General features: G+C 37.3%; 1 protein-coding gene across 3 annotated transcripts in view; it reads right to left on the bottom strand.

Moving 5' to 3' along the window:
* The window catches only part of ANKRD26 (ankyrin repeat domain containing 26), a 93,961-nt gene that overhangs the window by 58,697 nt on the left and 17,486 nt on the right, over positions 1 to 17,778 (bottom strand). For all 3 annotated transcript variants that reach the window (XM_057543552.1, XM_028162903.2, XM_028162906.2), the window contains exons 6-15: positions 13,614 to 13,647; positions 11,923 to 11,995; positions 10,683 to 10,743; positions 10,394 to 10,593; positions 7,139 to 7,265; positions 6,466 to 6,527; positions 3,836 to 3,929; positions 1,348 to 1,446; positions 700 to 728; positions 535 to 607 (exon numbers count right to left, since the gene is read on the bottom strand). In XM_057543552.1, the coding sequence (XP_057399535.1) occupies positions 535 to 607; positions 700 to 728; positions 1,348 to 1,446; positions 3,836 to 3,929; positions 6,466 to 6,527; positions 7,139 to 7,265; positions 10,394 to 10,593; positions 10,683 to 10,743; positions 11,923 to 11,995; positions 13,614 to 13,647 (852 nt within the window). The remainder of the gene's footprint in view (positions 1 to 534; positions 608 to 699; positions 729 to 1,347; positions 1,447 to 3,835; positions 3,930 to 6,465; positions 6,528 to 7,138; positions 7,266 to 10,393; positions 10,594 to 10,682; positions 10,744 to 11,922; positions 11,996 to 13,613; positions 13,648 to 17,778) is intronic.

Genomic DNA, 17,778 nt, shown 5'->3' with positions numbered 1-17,778 from the left:
GATTACTTTCCCCCACTTTCAATAATCAAAGACCACACACACACACACACACACACACACACAGAGTCTGCTAATCAAAACATCTGGTTGGCTTAAGCTCATCCGTGTAACACCACTAAAATGAAATAAAGTTGAAATACAATTGACATGTTAGCAAGTGAAGCTTTACTCTAGGTAAAGGTCAGAGTTCAAATAAGCATTTTATAAAACTGGAAATATCTTAGAATCTAATAATTAACCTCTGAGAATCCCTAAAAAGTACAGAGATTCCAAACTGAGAACTTTAGGGTATTGAAACATACATAGAAACATCTGAGTTAAAGCGTACATTTTAAAAATATCTTTTTCTTATGCTTGTAAATATCTTTTTTTCAAAACATGGATACCAACAATAACATGTGCCTTATTTATGTCAAATCCTTCAATTAAATTTGCAAAAAAAAAAAAAAAAGAATTAGGAATATGAAGACTGTGAGCATTTCAAATATTTTAGTGTACCTCTTTCCAGAGTTAAATTTGCACTGCAAAATTTACCTGATCTGGATGTTTGTAAATCCTTCATTCCTACTGTTTTATTAGGAACAGAATCCTTCACTCCAACTGCAGGCTGAATGGGTTTTGAAACAAGTTGATTAATAAATAATGTACATTTGATACAATCTGTAGTTAATAATTCAAGATAAAAATATAAGTTTTTACCTTCAAGTGAGGATATTTTTCAGGAGAATCTAAAAGGCAAAAGGGACATAGAATCAACTACACGTAACTATGAAAGCCAACTATATATTCATGCAGTTAGTACTGAGCAGAATCCTCATGCTTGGCCTTGGCAGTGAATACTTTAGGTTTTGGTGTTTTGTTTCTTGGGGGAAGTTAGGACAGCAACAAGACAGACATATGAATCCACTATAGATACTGAAGAAAAAATAGGAGTACAGGTTTAACAAAACATGCAGTTAAGATTTCAAAAGTAAGATTATGTTCCAAAAGCCTTTATAAAATAGAAAAATGCACAAGTACCAATGTGAACATGCTGATTGATGAGGAGAAAAGTGATCTTTAATCAGAGGAACAAATCATGACCCCGAGAAGGTAAATATGAAAGCTGATGGTAAAATGCAACAGCACATCTTGAATGCAATACAGCAGCAGCATTTACACCATTATACTACAAGTATTTATCATGTTCTTCAATTTGTCCTGTAATTTAGGAAGTGCACAGTTGGGATGACAGTTCAGTTGAATGTATAATTCATTTCTCATCAGAGAAAGTGTTATGAACTGATCAGCTTGGATATACACTTGTAGAATAATAGTTCATAAAAATATTCTTCTTTTTTTCCATACCCATGTGGGCTACTGGTATGCCTACATTTCTTGGATCCTCTAGTTTAGTCATCTTAAAGTTTCTCGATCCACTCATGCAAGAAGGTATATAAGACACATCTAAGAAATAATGTATAATAAGTTTTCAATATCGAAGCACAACTATCAAAAAGGAAAAAATAAATTTTACTGCCACAGAATTATTAGAATTAAAAATCTTTCATATTTCAAAATCAGTGTAGTATTTACTGAAAATAACAATTTTAGCATTTAGGGAATGAACCCTATTAATTTCTTTTGTTTACAAAATTAGTTTGGTTTGTAAACATATATCATGCTAATGTTTAAAAGGATTTTTGTGAAATAATTATCATCAAAAAATTAGCTATCTTAGGGACTCCCCTGGCGGTCCAGTGGTTAAGACCCCATGCTTCTACTGCAGGGGGCACGGATTCAATCCCTGGTCGGGGAAATTAAGATCCCATATGCCAACCCGAGCAGCCAAAAAAAAAAAAACAACAAAAACCTATCTTAAAAAAAAAAAAAACAGCCAATGCTTCCATATTCAAATTAATCTCATTTGAATAACACATACCAACACAACATATATCTTTGATGCCTGATAGTTACAAGGAGGAGCTGGGGTTTACCCCAATTCTAGCACCCACTCCTGCTTCCGGTATTCTCTGCAGCAGCAATGACCTAACCTTGTTTCAGTGTAAATACACTAAAGTCATCTAAAAAGGGTTCTCTCAAGTTTCCTCATCACCTCCACAATTACCTCCCTAACACCTTTCTTTCCTCCCTCCTTCTTTTCACTATATTCTTTCCTCTTCAAAGGTAGTCTCTGGATCTGTGGTCTTAATTCTTCCCCTTTTACATTCTTTTTATGGATCATCCCCACCACTTCTTTTTTCCTCTTTGCTTAGCAGTGGTACCTTACATCTATAAGTTCTACTTCAACGCTTTGCTTCCCTCTGGCTGTAAACACGCTCAGAAAGAAAAACAAAATAATGCTTTTCCTCGATCCTGTTCTGTCTTGAACTATCCAGTGGCTCTTCTTCCAGATTTCTCTAAATGCAAGCCTACACCCTTGCGACTCTGAGAGCTTGTCAGAAATGCACAATCCCAGACCTGCTGCTCAGCATGTGCAGTTTTCACAAGGTCCCCAAGGGACTAATTAAAATTTGAGAAACTGATCTATGAGTCTGCTTCTACATTCCCACAGTAAGAGTGGGAAAGCTTTGCTGTTCGTCTCTGACAAGTTTTAGTGCTGGAAGCTCACTTCAAATTTGTCTCACGTTTCAAATACTCTTCTCTTCCTTTTTCTAAAGGCCTATTTTACTTTGCCACCGTCCTCCACAGACCCCCGCTTCCTTTTCCTTCATTTACTCCCTGTAACCTCTGCCTCTCTCATTCTTTATTCCTTCTTTCCTCTTCCTCATTTCCCGACCTTCCTTAGGTTGTACAGTACCTTGAAACAGAACTAATAATTTAGCTCCTTAAACGGGACTCTCAATTTAATCTGTGGCTGACACCAGATGAGATACACAGCTTCCCTCCTTTTCTCGTCTTTTTCCTCACTATGCATTTGACAGGTGATTTTCTTTTTTTTTTTTTTTTACATCAACAGTGTTATATTTTTTAACAGTTTTCAGAATAGAAGCTGCATAGCTTTTTAGAATAAAAAATGATATAACTTCAGGTACATGCTTTAGGACACTTGGTTAAACAACAAGCAAACTGCGTCTTTGAGGACCACCTCAAAAGGGTGGCACACTTCACAGTGTAACTTGATAACAGACATGGAGATAGATGATTATATCATGGCATGTTGTCTACAAAAGAACATCTGGACAGTCAGAACTTAAATAGAACACAGCACACAGTTAAGTATTCAAGCACTGCTTTTTGGCCAAATAAAAACTGCCTAAAAACTGTTGATGGATTTTTTTTTTTTTTTTTTTTTTTTAAAGAAGAGAAAGGTAATTTTAAGTTTATTTATTTATTTATTTATTTTTGGCTGTGTTGGATCTTTGTTTCTGTGCGAGGGCTTTCTCTAGTTGCGGCGAGCGGGGGCCACTCTTCATCGCGGTGCGTGGGCCTCTCACTATCGCGGCCTCTCTTGTTGCGGAGCACAGGCTCCAGACGCGCAGGCTCAGTAGTTGTGGCTCACGGGCCCACTTGCTCCGCGGCATGTGGGATCTTCCCAGACCAGGGCTCGAACCCGTGTCCCCTGCATTGGCAGGCAGATTCTCAACCACTGCGCCACCAGGGAAGCCCTGTTGATGGATTTTTGACTAGAAAAAAAGATGTAGCTGCTTAGTTCTTCTGATACAGCACTTGTTTTCCAGAATGAGACAGGCTCAGTTCAACTTGAAATCAGTGTGAGGAATGATTCTTCCTCTTAACCGACAGGTGATTTTCTTTGCCTATTAGAATATATCAGAATTCCCATTTTAAATCAACATGCTGTCAAATGACTTTTTCATAAAAATACAGTTCTTACCTTCTACTTGTCCATTTAATATATTTTTTCCTCTTTGACCTGTAGCTCCAGATAAATGATCAACATACTTCTGTGGAAGACTCTCAGAGATACTCTGTTAAAATTGATATTAATAATGAGTTGCATAAAGATTTCCTAATCCCCTTCTAATACCTGAAAATACCCTACTTTTAAAAAATTTCTTACTTTACAAGCAATTAGATTTAAAAATAAGAGAAGCATGGATTGAAAACCCAAACATTTAAATAGAAAACTTCATATACACTCCTTAGAGCAAGTCTACCTTTTATCCTCATTTGGCTACTGACTCTGTAAACTGAGCATGGAAAGCCAGAGGAATTATTTTCACAGACAAAATACTGACTTACAGGCACATTTCAGCAAAGAATTAACTTCAAAACACCTAAATCTACTTTGCATTCCCTGTCAAAAGAAGAGAGTATTTTTAAAAAATATGTATTTAAATAAATTCTTTAATAAGTATACTTGCTATAAATTTAAAATATTTCTAAAGACAGAAATCTTTTGTATTAAAATAATATACCTGGCATGAAACGAAACCATGAAGTATGTCATGTTGAGCATAAACAGAACACTGTAGAAGCTGCTTCATTTAGGTAAACAAGGGCTTACAAGAATCTGTTATTTGATAAAATTTTTATTGATAGGGAAAATAGTTGAATAAAATAGCGAAGTAGTAAGAAAAACTTTTATGTTTAACTAATAGCAAAAAATTTAAATATAGTTATGCAACTCTTCAAAAAAGTATAGCAAGCTTTAATAAGGGAAGAATAAGAACATTTATTTATTAATCATCTAAATGTGCCAAGCTTTTATTATGCACATTTTATTTTCTACATACAACAACAATAATAAAAATGATTGTAAGGACAGTTACCCCACTTCCTGTTTCCTGGTCATTCCAAAATGCGAGAGTGAAGTGACCAACAGATGGGATCTGCTGTTCTCTGTCCAGAATGTCCCTCCCCTGGACCCTCACATGACTGGCTCCTTCCCATCCTCCCCTTGGTAGCTTTTCTCACATGCAGATCCTTATAAAGGATTCCTGTTTGGTTTTATGTTCCCAACACTACAGCCTAATCCCTCAATTGGTACAGTCAGTGTCTAACTGCCCAGCACATAGTTGGTATTCAATAACAGGAATTTATTTAAGATCAAAACATTTAAAATGTCGAGAGCACCTCAAGTACCAAAGCACTTGGTACCTATAGGAGATCTCCGATAACAGTCTACAGAAACCTAACATACCCCAAACTAGAAATCCACATGCCCATTCTAATTTCCCCATTCTAACACTACTGTCATTTTATTGTCCTTCAGGTTTTAAAAAAGTGCCCCAGCATTTAGTCAGTCACTAATTGCCACTGTGATCATTTTTGTCTTACATTTCTATAGCACCCTTTACAGTTTACAATGTGTGTTCACAGCCGTTACCACATCTCTTCCCTACACATACGTGAGTAGTGGGTACCAGTACCATTTTTACGAAGGGGGTCACTGACACTCAACCAGGGTAGACAAGTTTTTCCAAGATCCCACAGCTAGTGACAGACCAGGATGCTACCATGTCTTTTGACTTTAAACACAGTGCTGTATCACTGCAGCAGCTGCCTATATCTAACAGATCAGGCCCTTCTTATCTCTTTCCATAGCTGTCACCTTACAACAGGTCATCATTACTTTACATTTACGTTACTTCAAGTACGGCTGCCATAAAGGTACTCAACGCACACTAGTTTAACTATCCAAAATGGTTTGTACTTATTAAAACATCACTAAACCAAACTGTTGTTATTATAACGCCACATACTTATTATTCCCCATTCTTTTGCTTCTCTTGAAATGTTTCTTGCAGATCTATTTGACAATCCAAATGTAACAATACTTTCAAGTCTCAGGCACTATCTTTTTCAGGTCTAAGTGGTAAAAAATTACATTTCAACCTGTTTTTCTCTGAACCTCACTAGGAGTTTTACACATCCATATGTACCAAAGAAACATACATTTGCTTGGGAGACTGGGACTGACAGATACACCCTATTATATATAAAATAGATCAATAATAAGGACCCACTGTATAGCACAGGGAACTCTACTGAATACTCTGTAATGGCCTATATGGGGAAGGAATCTAAAAAAGAGTGGATATATGTATATGTACAACTGATTCACTTTGCTGTATACCCGAAACTAACACAACATTGTAAATCAACTATACTCCAACAAAAATTTTTTAAAAAAAGAAAAGAAAAAAGAAACATACATTTGGCCATAGGCTGACCTGGAATAATGCTTCAGTTTTTAGATAAATTTAACTTCAGAACCCAAACTGATTCCTTATGACTTCTAAGCCTTGGTTTTTGCTCTATACTACACTGGTTTCATTAGGTGAATCTTGCAAATTAACAAAAGTGCACTATGTGGTAGGTATTATATTTAGCACACAATTATTTAATTAATTACAGGTTAAAAATATAAGGAAAAAATTTTGATGGGCAAATGCAAAGGTGAGAAAGTAAAGTCAAAGCATCCCCCCCTTTTATGTTTTAACATCACTCAGTGCTTATATTTTAAAATAAAAAAAAAATAATAATAATAGAAGACAGTACCTCAGAATCCCAAGGTGATTCTATATCTTCCTCTTCTCCTAATCCTAATGCTGACATCATATCTGTAAAACGCAGCCACAGATACATTAATGAGAACATTTACTACTATGAATTTTAAATACATATATAAGTCTATCTCCATCCACAAATATTTCAATAAAATAAAGTAGCAGAAAAGAATTTCGGAGGGTTGAGGCATTTTCAGGAAGAAAAAGTTGGTAGTAGTTGGGATACTTCTGAAGAAACAGAGCAAAAGAAACATACTTAAAAAGAAACGGATATTGGGACTTCCCTGGTGGTGCAGTGGTTAAGAATCCGCCTTGCAATGCAGGCAACACGGGTTCGAGCCCTGGTCCAGGAAGATCCCACATGCCGCGGAGCAACTAAGTCCGTGTTCCACAACTACTGAGCCTGTGTGCCACAACTACTGAAGCCCATGAGCCTAGAGCCCATGCTCCACAACAAGAGAAGCCACCACAATGAGAAGCCTGTGCACCGCAACGAAGAGTAACCCCCGCCCGGGCAATAAAGACCCAATGCAGCCAAAAATAAATTAATTAATTAATGAAAAAAAAAAAAAGAAATGGATAGTATATTTGGATCTACACACTTTAGATGTTTTTATACTAGCCTTTAAGCACAGAAAAAAATTCATAAATATTCACTAACTTACCACTCCTATTATTTTTGTGTGCTCCATCAAAAGAAGTCAAATTGTTATGATCTGTTTGCTCTTGCGGAGCACTTTCAATATCAGTATCATTTTCCTTTTCTCCAATTTCTGGATTTGTTGCTCCTTCCTATAAAAACGAAACAAAATAAAACAAACACCTAATTCCAGAAAACATCATATTCATTCATTTGGTCATTCAATCAATCAGTAAGACAACAAACATTTACTGGATCTATCAGATCATAGGCACTATCCTGGGAGAAGCTGGAAATATAAATAGAAGACCGATTCTGCTCTGTATTCTAGGAGAAGTAGAGCTACATGAAAACAAATAAGAACAGAAAAGTATCAATCAAAAGCTCTACAATTGATGTGAACAGAGTACAGGAAGGGCACAAAGGAAAGAGGAGTCAGCTGTATCTGGGTAGCTCAGGAAATGCTGCAAAGACAGGTCTGTGTCTTAAAAGACAGACACAGTGTAGAGCGGGGATGTGAAGGGGATTCCAGAAAGGGCAGCCTGAGCAAAAGGACGAGGCGTGAAACAACATAACAAGTCACGTGGAAAACTAGAACACAGTTACTGGGAATGGTATGGAGAGACAAAACTGGAGGATCAGAACCAAACCAAAAAAAGCAAGTGTCCTCCTAGAACATGAACTTTCTCCTTCATGAGATGGGGATCCACTACATAAGTAGAGGCGTTACATCTTCACAAATATATTTTAGAAAGGTCACTCTGGCAGCAACGTAAAGATGAACATCAGGGGAGCAAAACTAGAAAAGCGCATTTCAAAATTATAAGTGAGAAAGTAATAAGAAATGAAAAATGGTATGCAGGTAGAATATACTGAACTTGATGAGCAACAGGATGTGGTGATTTCAGGGAGGGATGGGGTCCAGGATTTTTCCTGCTTCGGTATTTCAGTGATGTTATCTACTAGGATGGGGAAGACAGATGACAAAATAGCTTACAAAGAGTCAGGAAAGAGGAAAGCATCAGGGACAATGTCTTCAGTTTGGGGCATAACAAATTTGAGGCACCCAGGGGACTTAGAAGAAAGATTTGGATAAATACATTTGGATTAGTAACTTATAAACTTATTCAGGAAAAGCATATGATGCAAAGATAAATATCTGTAAAATATACTAACCTGGTATAATTAAATGATGCAAACCTATGCAGAATTCTGAACTTTTGAAAATATAAACAAGACTGGGGAAGAAAACTATGAGATTCAATTTTTTGATTATATATTGCAACATTTGTTTCAAGGATATAAAATATACTCTTTCATGGATATGTGCAAATATTCATTTCTGGGATATTATAGCAATAAGCATTTTTAAGTTTAATGAAAAGATTTAATTGTAAAACACCAATTCAAGAGACTACAAGAAGACTCCTTTTCAAAAATTAATCTTAAAAGACAAGTTTTAAATTGTAGAAGAGAACGTTTATGTGATTTTGGAATTATGAGGCAATTTTAAGTACTACTATGATGTAAGAAAGAAATGTAAAACCCTATTTTAAAATTCACATGGTTTTCTTATTCACCTGTGAACAGCATGCTAATAACTCTTCCTATCTATGCCTTATAGAATGGCAGTTAAAGATTGGGGAAATGATTTAGTATTAAAAAAAATTAGTAAAACTATGATTATCCAAGTTGGAGATTTAAAAGTTCTCAGATACATCTATGATTAACAAACAGGACCCAATATTCACATGAGGGAAGAACAAAGGGACTAAAAAATCAAGTAACCAGGATTCCTGAGTTTTAGATATGAAAGAATTTACATGTTAGTTTAACTTGTATAACAAAATATTTACATGCTAGTTTAACTATAAATACCGAAGTTAATAAAGTTTCTCAAGAATAACATGAAATGTACCTATTGCTGGAGATACTTTAAAAAGTAAAAAATTATCTTCCAGAGATAATTTTGTACACTCTGCTGGTAATTTTTCCTTCCTTATTATTTTATAATAACAAGTAGTTTATATTAGAAAAAAATCGTAAATTGTGATTTCATTCATTTGATGTGTGTATATGTGCCCATTATGTGCAGATATTACTAGGAAAAGATAAATCAGAATCTCTCCAGAAAAAAAGATTTCTATATTTTCTTCTTTAAGACTGTTGCAGTTTAAAATTTTCTCATTTAATGACTTGAAATTAAGAACCTCACTTACATAATTAGAAATTATAATCTTAGTGAAAGACTAGATAAAATACTTATTTATTTCCTCTCTGTTTATTCTCAAAAAGATCTAAAACACCTACCAAGATGATACCAAACAGTAAGATAAATTAGTTAAGTAAGTTAAGTATATGCCAAACAGTAAGTAAGAAACCACAAGAAACAGAAGGGCCAAAAATTCTTAATTCATAATAAATCTGATAAGGCCTAAAATAGAGCTCATCTTGCATTATCTATGAACAAAGGTTTTGCTAGATTAAATATAAGACATCACTTTATTAACTTAAAAGTGAGAATTTTTTAAAAAGGAAAAAACTTCAAATTAAAACTAACTTCCACATGGAACTATATTCAGTATCTTGTAATAAACTATAATGGAAAAGAATTGAAAAAAAAGAATATAGATATATACATTTATATGTATAATCAAGTCATTTTGCTGTACACCTGAAACTAACACAATATTGTAAATCAATTACACTTCAATTAAAAAACAACAACAACCACCAAAAAAAGGTAAGGATCAAATTTTCTTTCAGATCTTCATAAAAATCAACTATATGTCATTCAAAAGAGTACGAGCATTTTTTCCCACGACCTGACTTTCTCTTGTTAATTTGAATTTGAAATAATTTCTATCATATTTTATAATATAGAGTTCCTACTCTCACTTAACCCCACTATTTCTGTTGTGTTTGTATAATAATCTCTCTCATCTTGACCCTCATTCAATCTTTACATTCATCTTGTCCTTCTTAAATGAATTCTTCCCCTTCATCCCCCTCCCCATCTTCATATTCATCTAGCTGTTCTTTCTAGTTGCTTTCTAATTCTTTCCTTTCATAATGGCATACTTCAGAATGGTTTACTGCCACCAATGTTCATAAATCTCAATCCTGCACATATATTGCTCTTGTTATTACACTGTTTTCTATCGTGATCTTGAGGAATTCCATTTCTGTAAGGGATCCTTTTCATCACTGTAAGAATCAGGGGGTTGGTATGTGAAAAAGCACAGAAAAAAAAAGTTAAAAACAAAACAGAACAACTTACCTTTGTAAGACCAAGGCCTGCTAAAGACTTGAGAGGTTTTGGGAGAGGTTCAGGTGATGGGAAAGCAGGATGAGAGACGCCCTGGAGTCTGATTGATGGTTTGGGAAAGGTTTCGACCACATCTTCATTTTCACTATCAAAACTATTGTCCTCAAAGAAGGTTCTCTTCTCTGGTCTCACGATGCCACATTTTGCTTCTACTATAGTGAAAACAAGGTGGAGTACATGAGAACATCTGTAACTTCAAATCAGTGAATAACACAAGAAGAACAGTCTTCAAATAACTTACTGTTTTTCTTGGATTGCTGAGAAGCACTCATTAGCTTTGTTAAGCTTGGTTTCAGGACATTCTAGAGAAGAAAACAAGAGCTTTAAGAATAAGAATTATTGGGAATTCCCTGGTGATCCAGTGGTTAAAACTCCATGCTTCCACTGCAGTGGGCATGGGTTCAACCCCTGGTTGGGGAACTAAGATCCTGCACCGCTTGCGGGATCTTAATTCCCCGACCAGGGATTGAACCTCGGTCCTTGGCGGTGAGAGCGTGGAGTCCTAACCACTGGACAACCAGGGAATTCCCTGAATATACACTTAATGGAATGCTTCAGAAAACACAGCGAAATCCCTTCATAATATGGATTTTGAGAAACAGATTTTTAATTTCTAAATTTCCATAATTTCGACTGTTATTTTAGTCTTAATGCAGAACCAAAGACAGAAACAGAGAAAAAAAAAGCTCTCTCCTAACAACTCTATGATACCAAAATAAAAATAGTCCAAGAGGGCTTCCCTGGTGGTGCAGTGGTTGAGAATCTGCCTGCCAATGCAGGGGACACGGGTTCGAGCCCTGGTCTGGGAAGATCCCACATGCCACGGAGCGACTGGGCCCGTGAGCCACAACTACTGAGCCTGCGCGTCTGGAGCCTGTGCCCCGCAACGGGAGGGGCCGCGATAGTGAAAGGCCCGCGCACCGCGATGAAGAGCGGCCCCCGCACCGCGATGAAGAGTGGCCCCCACTTGCCGCAACTAGAGAAAGCCCTCACACAAAAGAAAAAAAAAAAAAAATAGTCCAAGAAAAAAGAACTAGATGATATACACTATATAGTTTTGGAACTGAAAGGCCCCAGGAAAATTCTGTGATTATTACAATAAGTAACTGTACCCACTAAAGATTTCATTTAAGCATGAGTATTATATAAGTCACGTCCGTATGGTTGAAAAGTCACAGTAAGAATCCTTATCCTTGACCAAATTTCGTATTTCCTCCCTTGTGGGAAAGCGCTTCCCAGTACACTTTTCCTGTCACTATCTACTTCCCAGCCCATTTTCTCTTCAGCCCCGACCTTCAGTATTTAGCAAAGTAAAAACAAAATTCAACTAGTCATATTTTTATAAAATGGTTTGCTCTGACCAACTTTCTATTACAAACATAAAACAATGAGAGGTAGACCACTGCTAAATTTTAAAAGTTAATACTACACAAAACTAAATTCAAAGCAGGAAAACTAATTTCACAAGAGAGAACTTTTACCTTGGTATCAAAATCTAAGTCTTCATCGTCTGATGTAGGCCATGAATCATCAACACCAGGTTTGTTGGAAAGCCTTCAGAGCAGAAATATATAACAAAAATGAGTGACTTCATTTCTTTAAACAAAAACAAACAAAACAAATCAAGTGAAATGTTGGTTATCTATATATTAAATGATGTTTCTTGACATCATTAAAATGTGGCCTCTGTTTTAGAAAAGCTTTTAGTTACCTATTTCTGCTTCCATCTCTCCCAACCTAGAGGGGGAGAACCAGGCATACGATGAGGGTCAAGCTAGCTCTTAAAAACCCTCATAGGCACTCAGATCCCCAAGCAGAGACAGTGCTGTAGAAACAGAGTCCTGGCAGCTGTTCCTCTCTTTCCCTATGTACTGTCTAAGTATCTTCCTTCCTATAGGCTCCACTCCCAAATCACCCCTGTGCCTCACCCCTGAGGCCTGCTCAATGGCAGCCTCCAACCTTTAAGATTTCAGCCTGTGAAGGCAATGGTTCCTGAATCAAGGATGGGCTCGGGACTTCCCTGGTGGCACAGTAGTTAAGAATCTGCCTGCCAATGCAGGGGACACGGGTTCGAGCCCTGGTCTGTGAAGATCCCACATGCCCCAGAGCAACTAAGCCCGTGCGCCACACTACTGAGCCTGCGCTCCAGAGCCCATGAGCCACAACTACTGAGCCCACGTGCCACAACTACTGAAGCCCGAGCACTCCGCAACAGAGAAGCCATTGCAATGAGAAACCCGTGCACCGCAACGAAGAGTAGCCCCTGCTTGTCGCAACTAGAGAAAGCCTGTGAGCAGCAACGAAGACCCAATGCAGCCAAAAATAAATAAATAAATAAATAAACAGATTTATTTATTTAAAAAAAAGAAAAGAAAAGAAAAAAGACTCTAGGAAAAAAGAAAAAACTTCAGAGAACCAGGCAAGGGTACTACCCTGAAGGGAAAACCAAAACCAGACTGGGAAGGCAGTAAGTAGAGAAATCAACTAGACAGATGCTCTGTGTAGATGTTGAATTTAATTAACATAACATGGTCTAGAGGTAGATATTCTTCTCTTATAGAAAACTAATTCACCTTAAGGAGAGTAGACATCATTATATCTAAGAAGACCTGCCTAATGAGGTCTTGCTTGTATAAAACCCTATGGTTCTGAGGCCTCAGCTACCTGAGATCTGCCATAACACCTTAATGGTAAATACAAGGTACTAGTTACCACTGCAATTGTCAAAAATATCAGGACAAAGGCTTGGACTAACCAGGCTTCTTAGGAAAACTCTAAATCAGAGTTAATACATAACTAAATTTGACTTTCTGAGTTGATCTGATTTGGGTCTGTATCTTGACCCCAGTGCTACACGGGTACTTATCAATCTCTGCTGAGGGACATGAGAGTGGATCTGGAGCTGACCGTCACATCATAGGTCAGCAACTTGTTAACTATGGAATCATGGGTCAATTAACCAACCCCTCCAAACCACAGCTGTCTAATTAATTAAAGCAAGCTATAATAGCACAGCTACTTTGCAAAGTGGTTGTGATGACTCTATGATGTAACAAATTTAAGCACATAATACAGTGTCTAACCCAGAGCAGAACACTCAACAAACGTTAGTTTCTTTTCTCCATGTTCCCTTAGTTAAACATACAAGTTTTAAAAATCCATAAAATCCTACCTGCTTAAAGACTCTTCTTCAGAACTCTCATCCACTATTAAAGGAAAAAGTAAAATAAATTTTAAATCAACAATAGAAAAATACAGAATATTAAAAGTGTAAGACTGATGCTTTGTTAAAAAGTATTCCTCTGCAGGCTTCCCTGGTGGTGCAGTGGTTGAGAATCTGCCTGCCAATGCAGGAGACACGGGTTCGAGCCCTGGTCCAGGAAGATCCCACATGCCACGGAGCAACTAAGCTCGTGCGCCACAACTACTGAGTCTGTGCTCTAGAGCCCGCAAGCCACAACTACTGAGCCCACGTACTGCAACTACTGAAGCCTGCACGCCTAGAGACTGTGCTCCACAACAGAAGCCACCGCAATGAAAAGCCCGCACAACGCAACAAAGAGTAGCCCCCGCTCCCACAACTCCCCCACGTGCAGCAACGAAGACTCAACGCAGCCAAAAATAAAATTAATTAATTAATTAATTTAAAAAAAAAGTATTCCTTTGGAACCACACCTGGAGAGTATACTAGAGTGAATGCTGATTATACCACTGCTAGGCAATTATGCATGAGAGCCATTTCCCCTCCTTTACATTTATCAAATGCAAAAAAAAAAAAAAAAAGAATGGTACTTATCAAAATTTGATACCTAAAAGTGAAGTGCTGTTTACAATGACCGTAATCCTAACCAAACTGTGAGACTGACAGAAAATGATATCATTAGTAGAATCAGTACCATAAACTGACAATAGCAAACTTAAATAGCATGATATTTCTGGACTTCCATCACTCAGAGCAGTGCGTAGAGAATACATGTATTTTGCCATCACATAACACAACTTCTCCGGCTCTTCAGTTCAGGGTGAAAACGCCCTCTCACAAGGAAGCCTGGTCTATGGGCACTGTACTTTAGAGCATGGTAAAACACAGAAAACATACTCTTTCTGGCCCTATTTCCAATTGCAAGATAAGCATGAAAGACTTTGTACTTCCAGTTTTATAAAGGATAATCTCCTGAAAGGGAGGCGGGGGAGGGCAAATGGGGTCAACTGGATGGTGAGGATGGAGAAGTTGAATTTTTTTAAAGTTTTAAATATATATACATTTTAAAAGTATAATCTCTTGAGACTGTCTCCTTCCATTGCTCGAGAGTCTATCTGGACCCACCACATAGAGCAGCATGGTCCAAACAGTTCGTGCTGTGTAGTAGTGAGGGATGTCATTTTTCTCAATCCTTCTCATTATGTGGCAAATGATTATAGAAATCATGCTTTTTCAGCTTGTAAGGCATATGTCATTGTATCTTAAGCTGATGAACAAAAAAAGGGAGGGAGGGAAGGAGGGAGGGAGAGACTCTGGTACTGCTGGACAACATTTCACGTGTGTTGTCATAATCTGATGCGGGAGGAATGAAGCACATGCAGTAACTCCACGTGGAGAGGACACCTGCAAGCTTGCGCCTGGTTTCCCACAGACTTCGCACCGTGCGCCTTTTCCCTTTGCTGATTTTGCTTGGTATTCTTTCACTGTAATAAATCACAAGCATGAGTACCACGACATGCTGAGTCCTGGGAGTTCTATGGAAGAGCTGAACCTGGTGTGGTTTGGGGAACCTCTCAAACAGTTGCATTGTTTACATGAAATCTGTATTATTTGGGTTGATGTGTTATATGTGATTACAGTCAGGTTATTTCACAGAATAACCTTCCTCAAATCTGTTTTTCTTGATATCTGCCTTGGAGATTCCTGTATTTCTATATCCATTTGAATAAAGGCATAAAAGGGATAGATGAAACAGTGATGTCAGAAACTAATTGAAACAAGCAACAATCCTATTTCAACCAGAAAAAAAACAAAGAATTCTGACGATTGATAATATGTTCTAAAGTATGAAAGTTCCTATAAAGAAAATGAAAAGATCAGTTAATTTTCTCCAACTAAGCAGGGTTTAATTCCTCACAGTTGACTGCCAGGTTTTTTGTTTTGTTTTTGTTTTTGTTTTTGTGACCACACCGAGCAGCATGCAAGATCTTAGTTCCCCAGGGATCAAACCCATGCCCCCTGCAGTGGAAGCAAGGAGTCTTAACCACTAGACCACCAGGCAAGTCCCACTCCCAGGTTTTGACAACTCTGGGAAAACGTGGGCAAGCGTACTCACCAGGCCAGACCGTTTTCGCTGACCCTGCATGGGCACCTACCGCTGTTATGAAAAATTTACGTAGGACCTTGGTAGATGTGATGATTTTTCCATATTTGGACATCAGAAGTACCATTCATGTAAAAAGTAGATGTTATGACTATTAAATTGTCCTTATGAAAAGGTTACCACCAAAGAACTTTTAAGAGTTAAATCCAACTTTCTTTTCAGTAATTTTACTTGATATAATTGATACTCCCTCCTTAAAATTTTCATTTAAAAAAATTTTTGCAACATCACCACCATTCTCTCCTACTTTTCTTTTTTTTGTTTTTCCTTTCTAACTTTTTATTTTGAATGAGAGTTTTATTTAGCACACTCAGATGAACAAATATAGGAACTGATCTACCACGTGCCACAACTAGAGAGAAGCCCGCACGCTGCAACAAGGGGCCTGCACGCCACAACTAAGACCTGACGCAGCCAAAATAAATAAATAAATAAATATTAAAGAAAAAAAAAAAAAAAGAAACTGATCTATGTGGAATAATGCTACTCCCCTCCATCTCAAGACCCTCAGTCCTCAGTTAAGGGCTTTGTAATTCCATTGACATCTTTTCGTCATTGGCTGGTACTCAAATTCCTTGAGGAGGATCCCTGCAGTATGTGACTCAGATTGTCCCCAGGAGACCTTCCCTTTGTCCCGCTGTGGAGCTCAGGGCCTGCCCTACTTTTCTCCAGCCCCTCCTCAAGTGTTCTTTACCAACCATCCCCAAAGCACACTTTATGCACCAGCAAAACTGAACTGCTCATAAATCCTGCCAAGTTCACTCGTATATCTTAGCCTGTGCACTGCTGTTCTTTCTGCAAAACATGTGATCTTGATAGATGTTCCTCCTGCCGAACGCTGTCCTTCTGCCTCTTTACCTGGCAAACTTCTCCTCACTCTGCACGATTACCTTAAAGTCCACTCACTTTTTAAAAACTCTAATTCCTCACCATGGACTTAAAATACCTGGCACATATGAAATACCAATTAAAAAAAATACATAAAGACAATTTATAAACTCCTAGTGGGCTCTGGGACATAGTAAGCACAGAATAAAGTATACTAAATAATAAAAATGATCATTATAATAACAAGCTCCTGGAGGGCAAGGACTGTGTTTTTTAAACGTTTGCATCCTGTGACATCAGAATAGTGCCTAGTACCTAAAAGATACTTGATAGTTATTTGTTAAGTGGACAAATTAACAAATAAATAAGAATGTTTTCTTTGAAAATTCCATTTAAAAAAATACAGAAATTAACCAGGGACAACTCTATTATGATCACCTTGAAGACCAAAGCTCTATTTCACCTCTGTATCTCCTCTAACATGTAAAACCAACCTACAGAAGTTCTTTGATGGACAGAGGTCTACTATGTTAGAGGTGTCCTCATACAGATTGCACAATGCGCTAGGTGCCACATCTAGGGAACACAATAGTGTTTTTCTTAATGTGAAGTATTTTTGTGCTTTTATTAGAATTTGCTGAGTCTCCAGTTGGGCTATTTGAATATTATGATAATCCTTTAACTAATGGCAACAGAGCATCTCGTTCTAACAAAATTATAGTGTCATGACAATTATCCAACACACAGAAGAAAACATGTGGTTCTAATGAAGTCAGCCTATCTCACTCTGTTTGGACTTGTGAGGAATGAAGTTGGTAAGAGTGAGACCTCACTGGTACAATAATATGGAAAATAACCAGTGCTTCTCAACCAGGCATTGCTTTTCTGACTTCTGTACTATCGGTAGGTATCTTTCAAAAATAATCTCTTCTTGGTACACTGCACACTGGCTCAGCTTTGCAGTTCTTCTTTTTTGCCATTTGTTTAAAGTACCAGGAAGGTACTGTTGAGTTCCCAGGCTTAAAGATGGTAACTTTTTTAGTGAGGTTAATCACTATACAATAACTAATATTCATGTGATTATAGAGGAAACATACAACATACTAACTTAAAAATCTTTTTTCTTATTTACACAAAGATATA

The sequence above is a fragment of the Balaenoptera acutorostrata genome, chromosome 3 (genome assembly GCF_949987535.1).
Source record: "Balaenoptera acutorostrata chromosome 3, mBalAcu1.1, whole genome shotgun sequence".
NCBI lineage: Eukaryota > Metazoa > Chordata > Mammalia > Artiodactyla > Balaenopteridae > Balaenoptera > Balaenoptera acutorostrata.
Note: the sequence above shows the minus strand (reverse complement) of the source record. Positions and strands in the feature narration are given on the sequence as shown.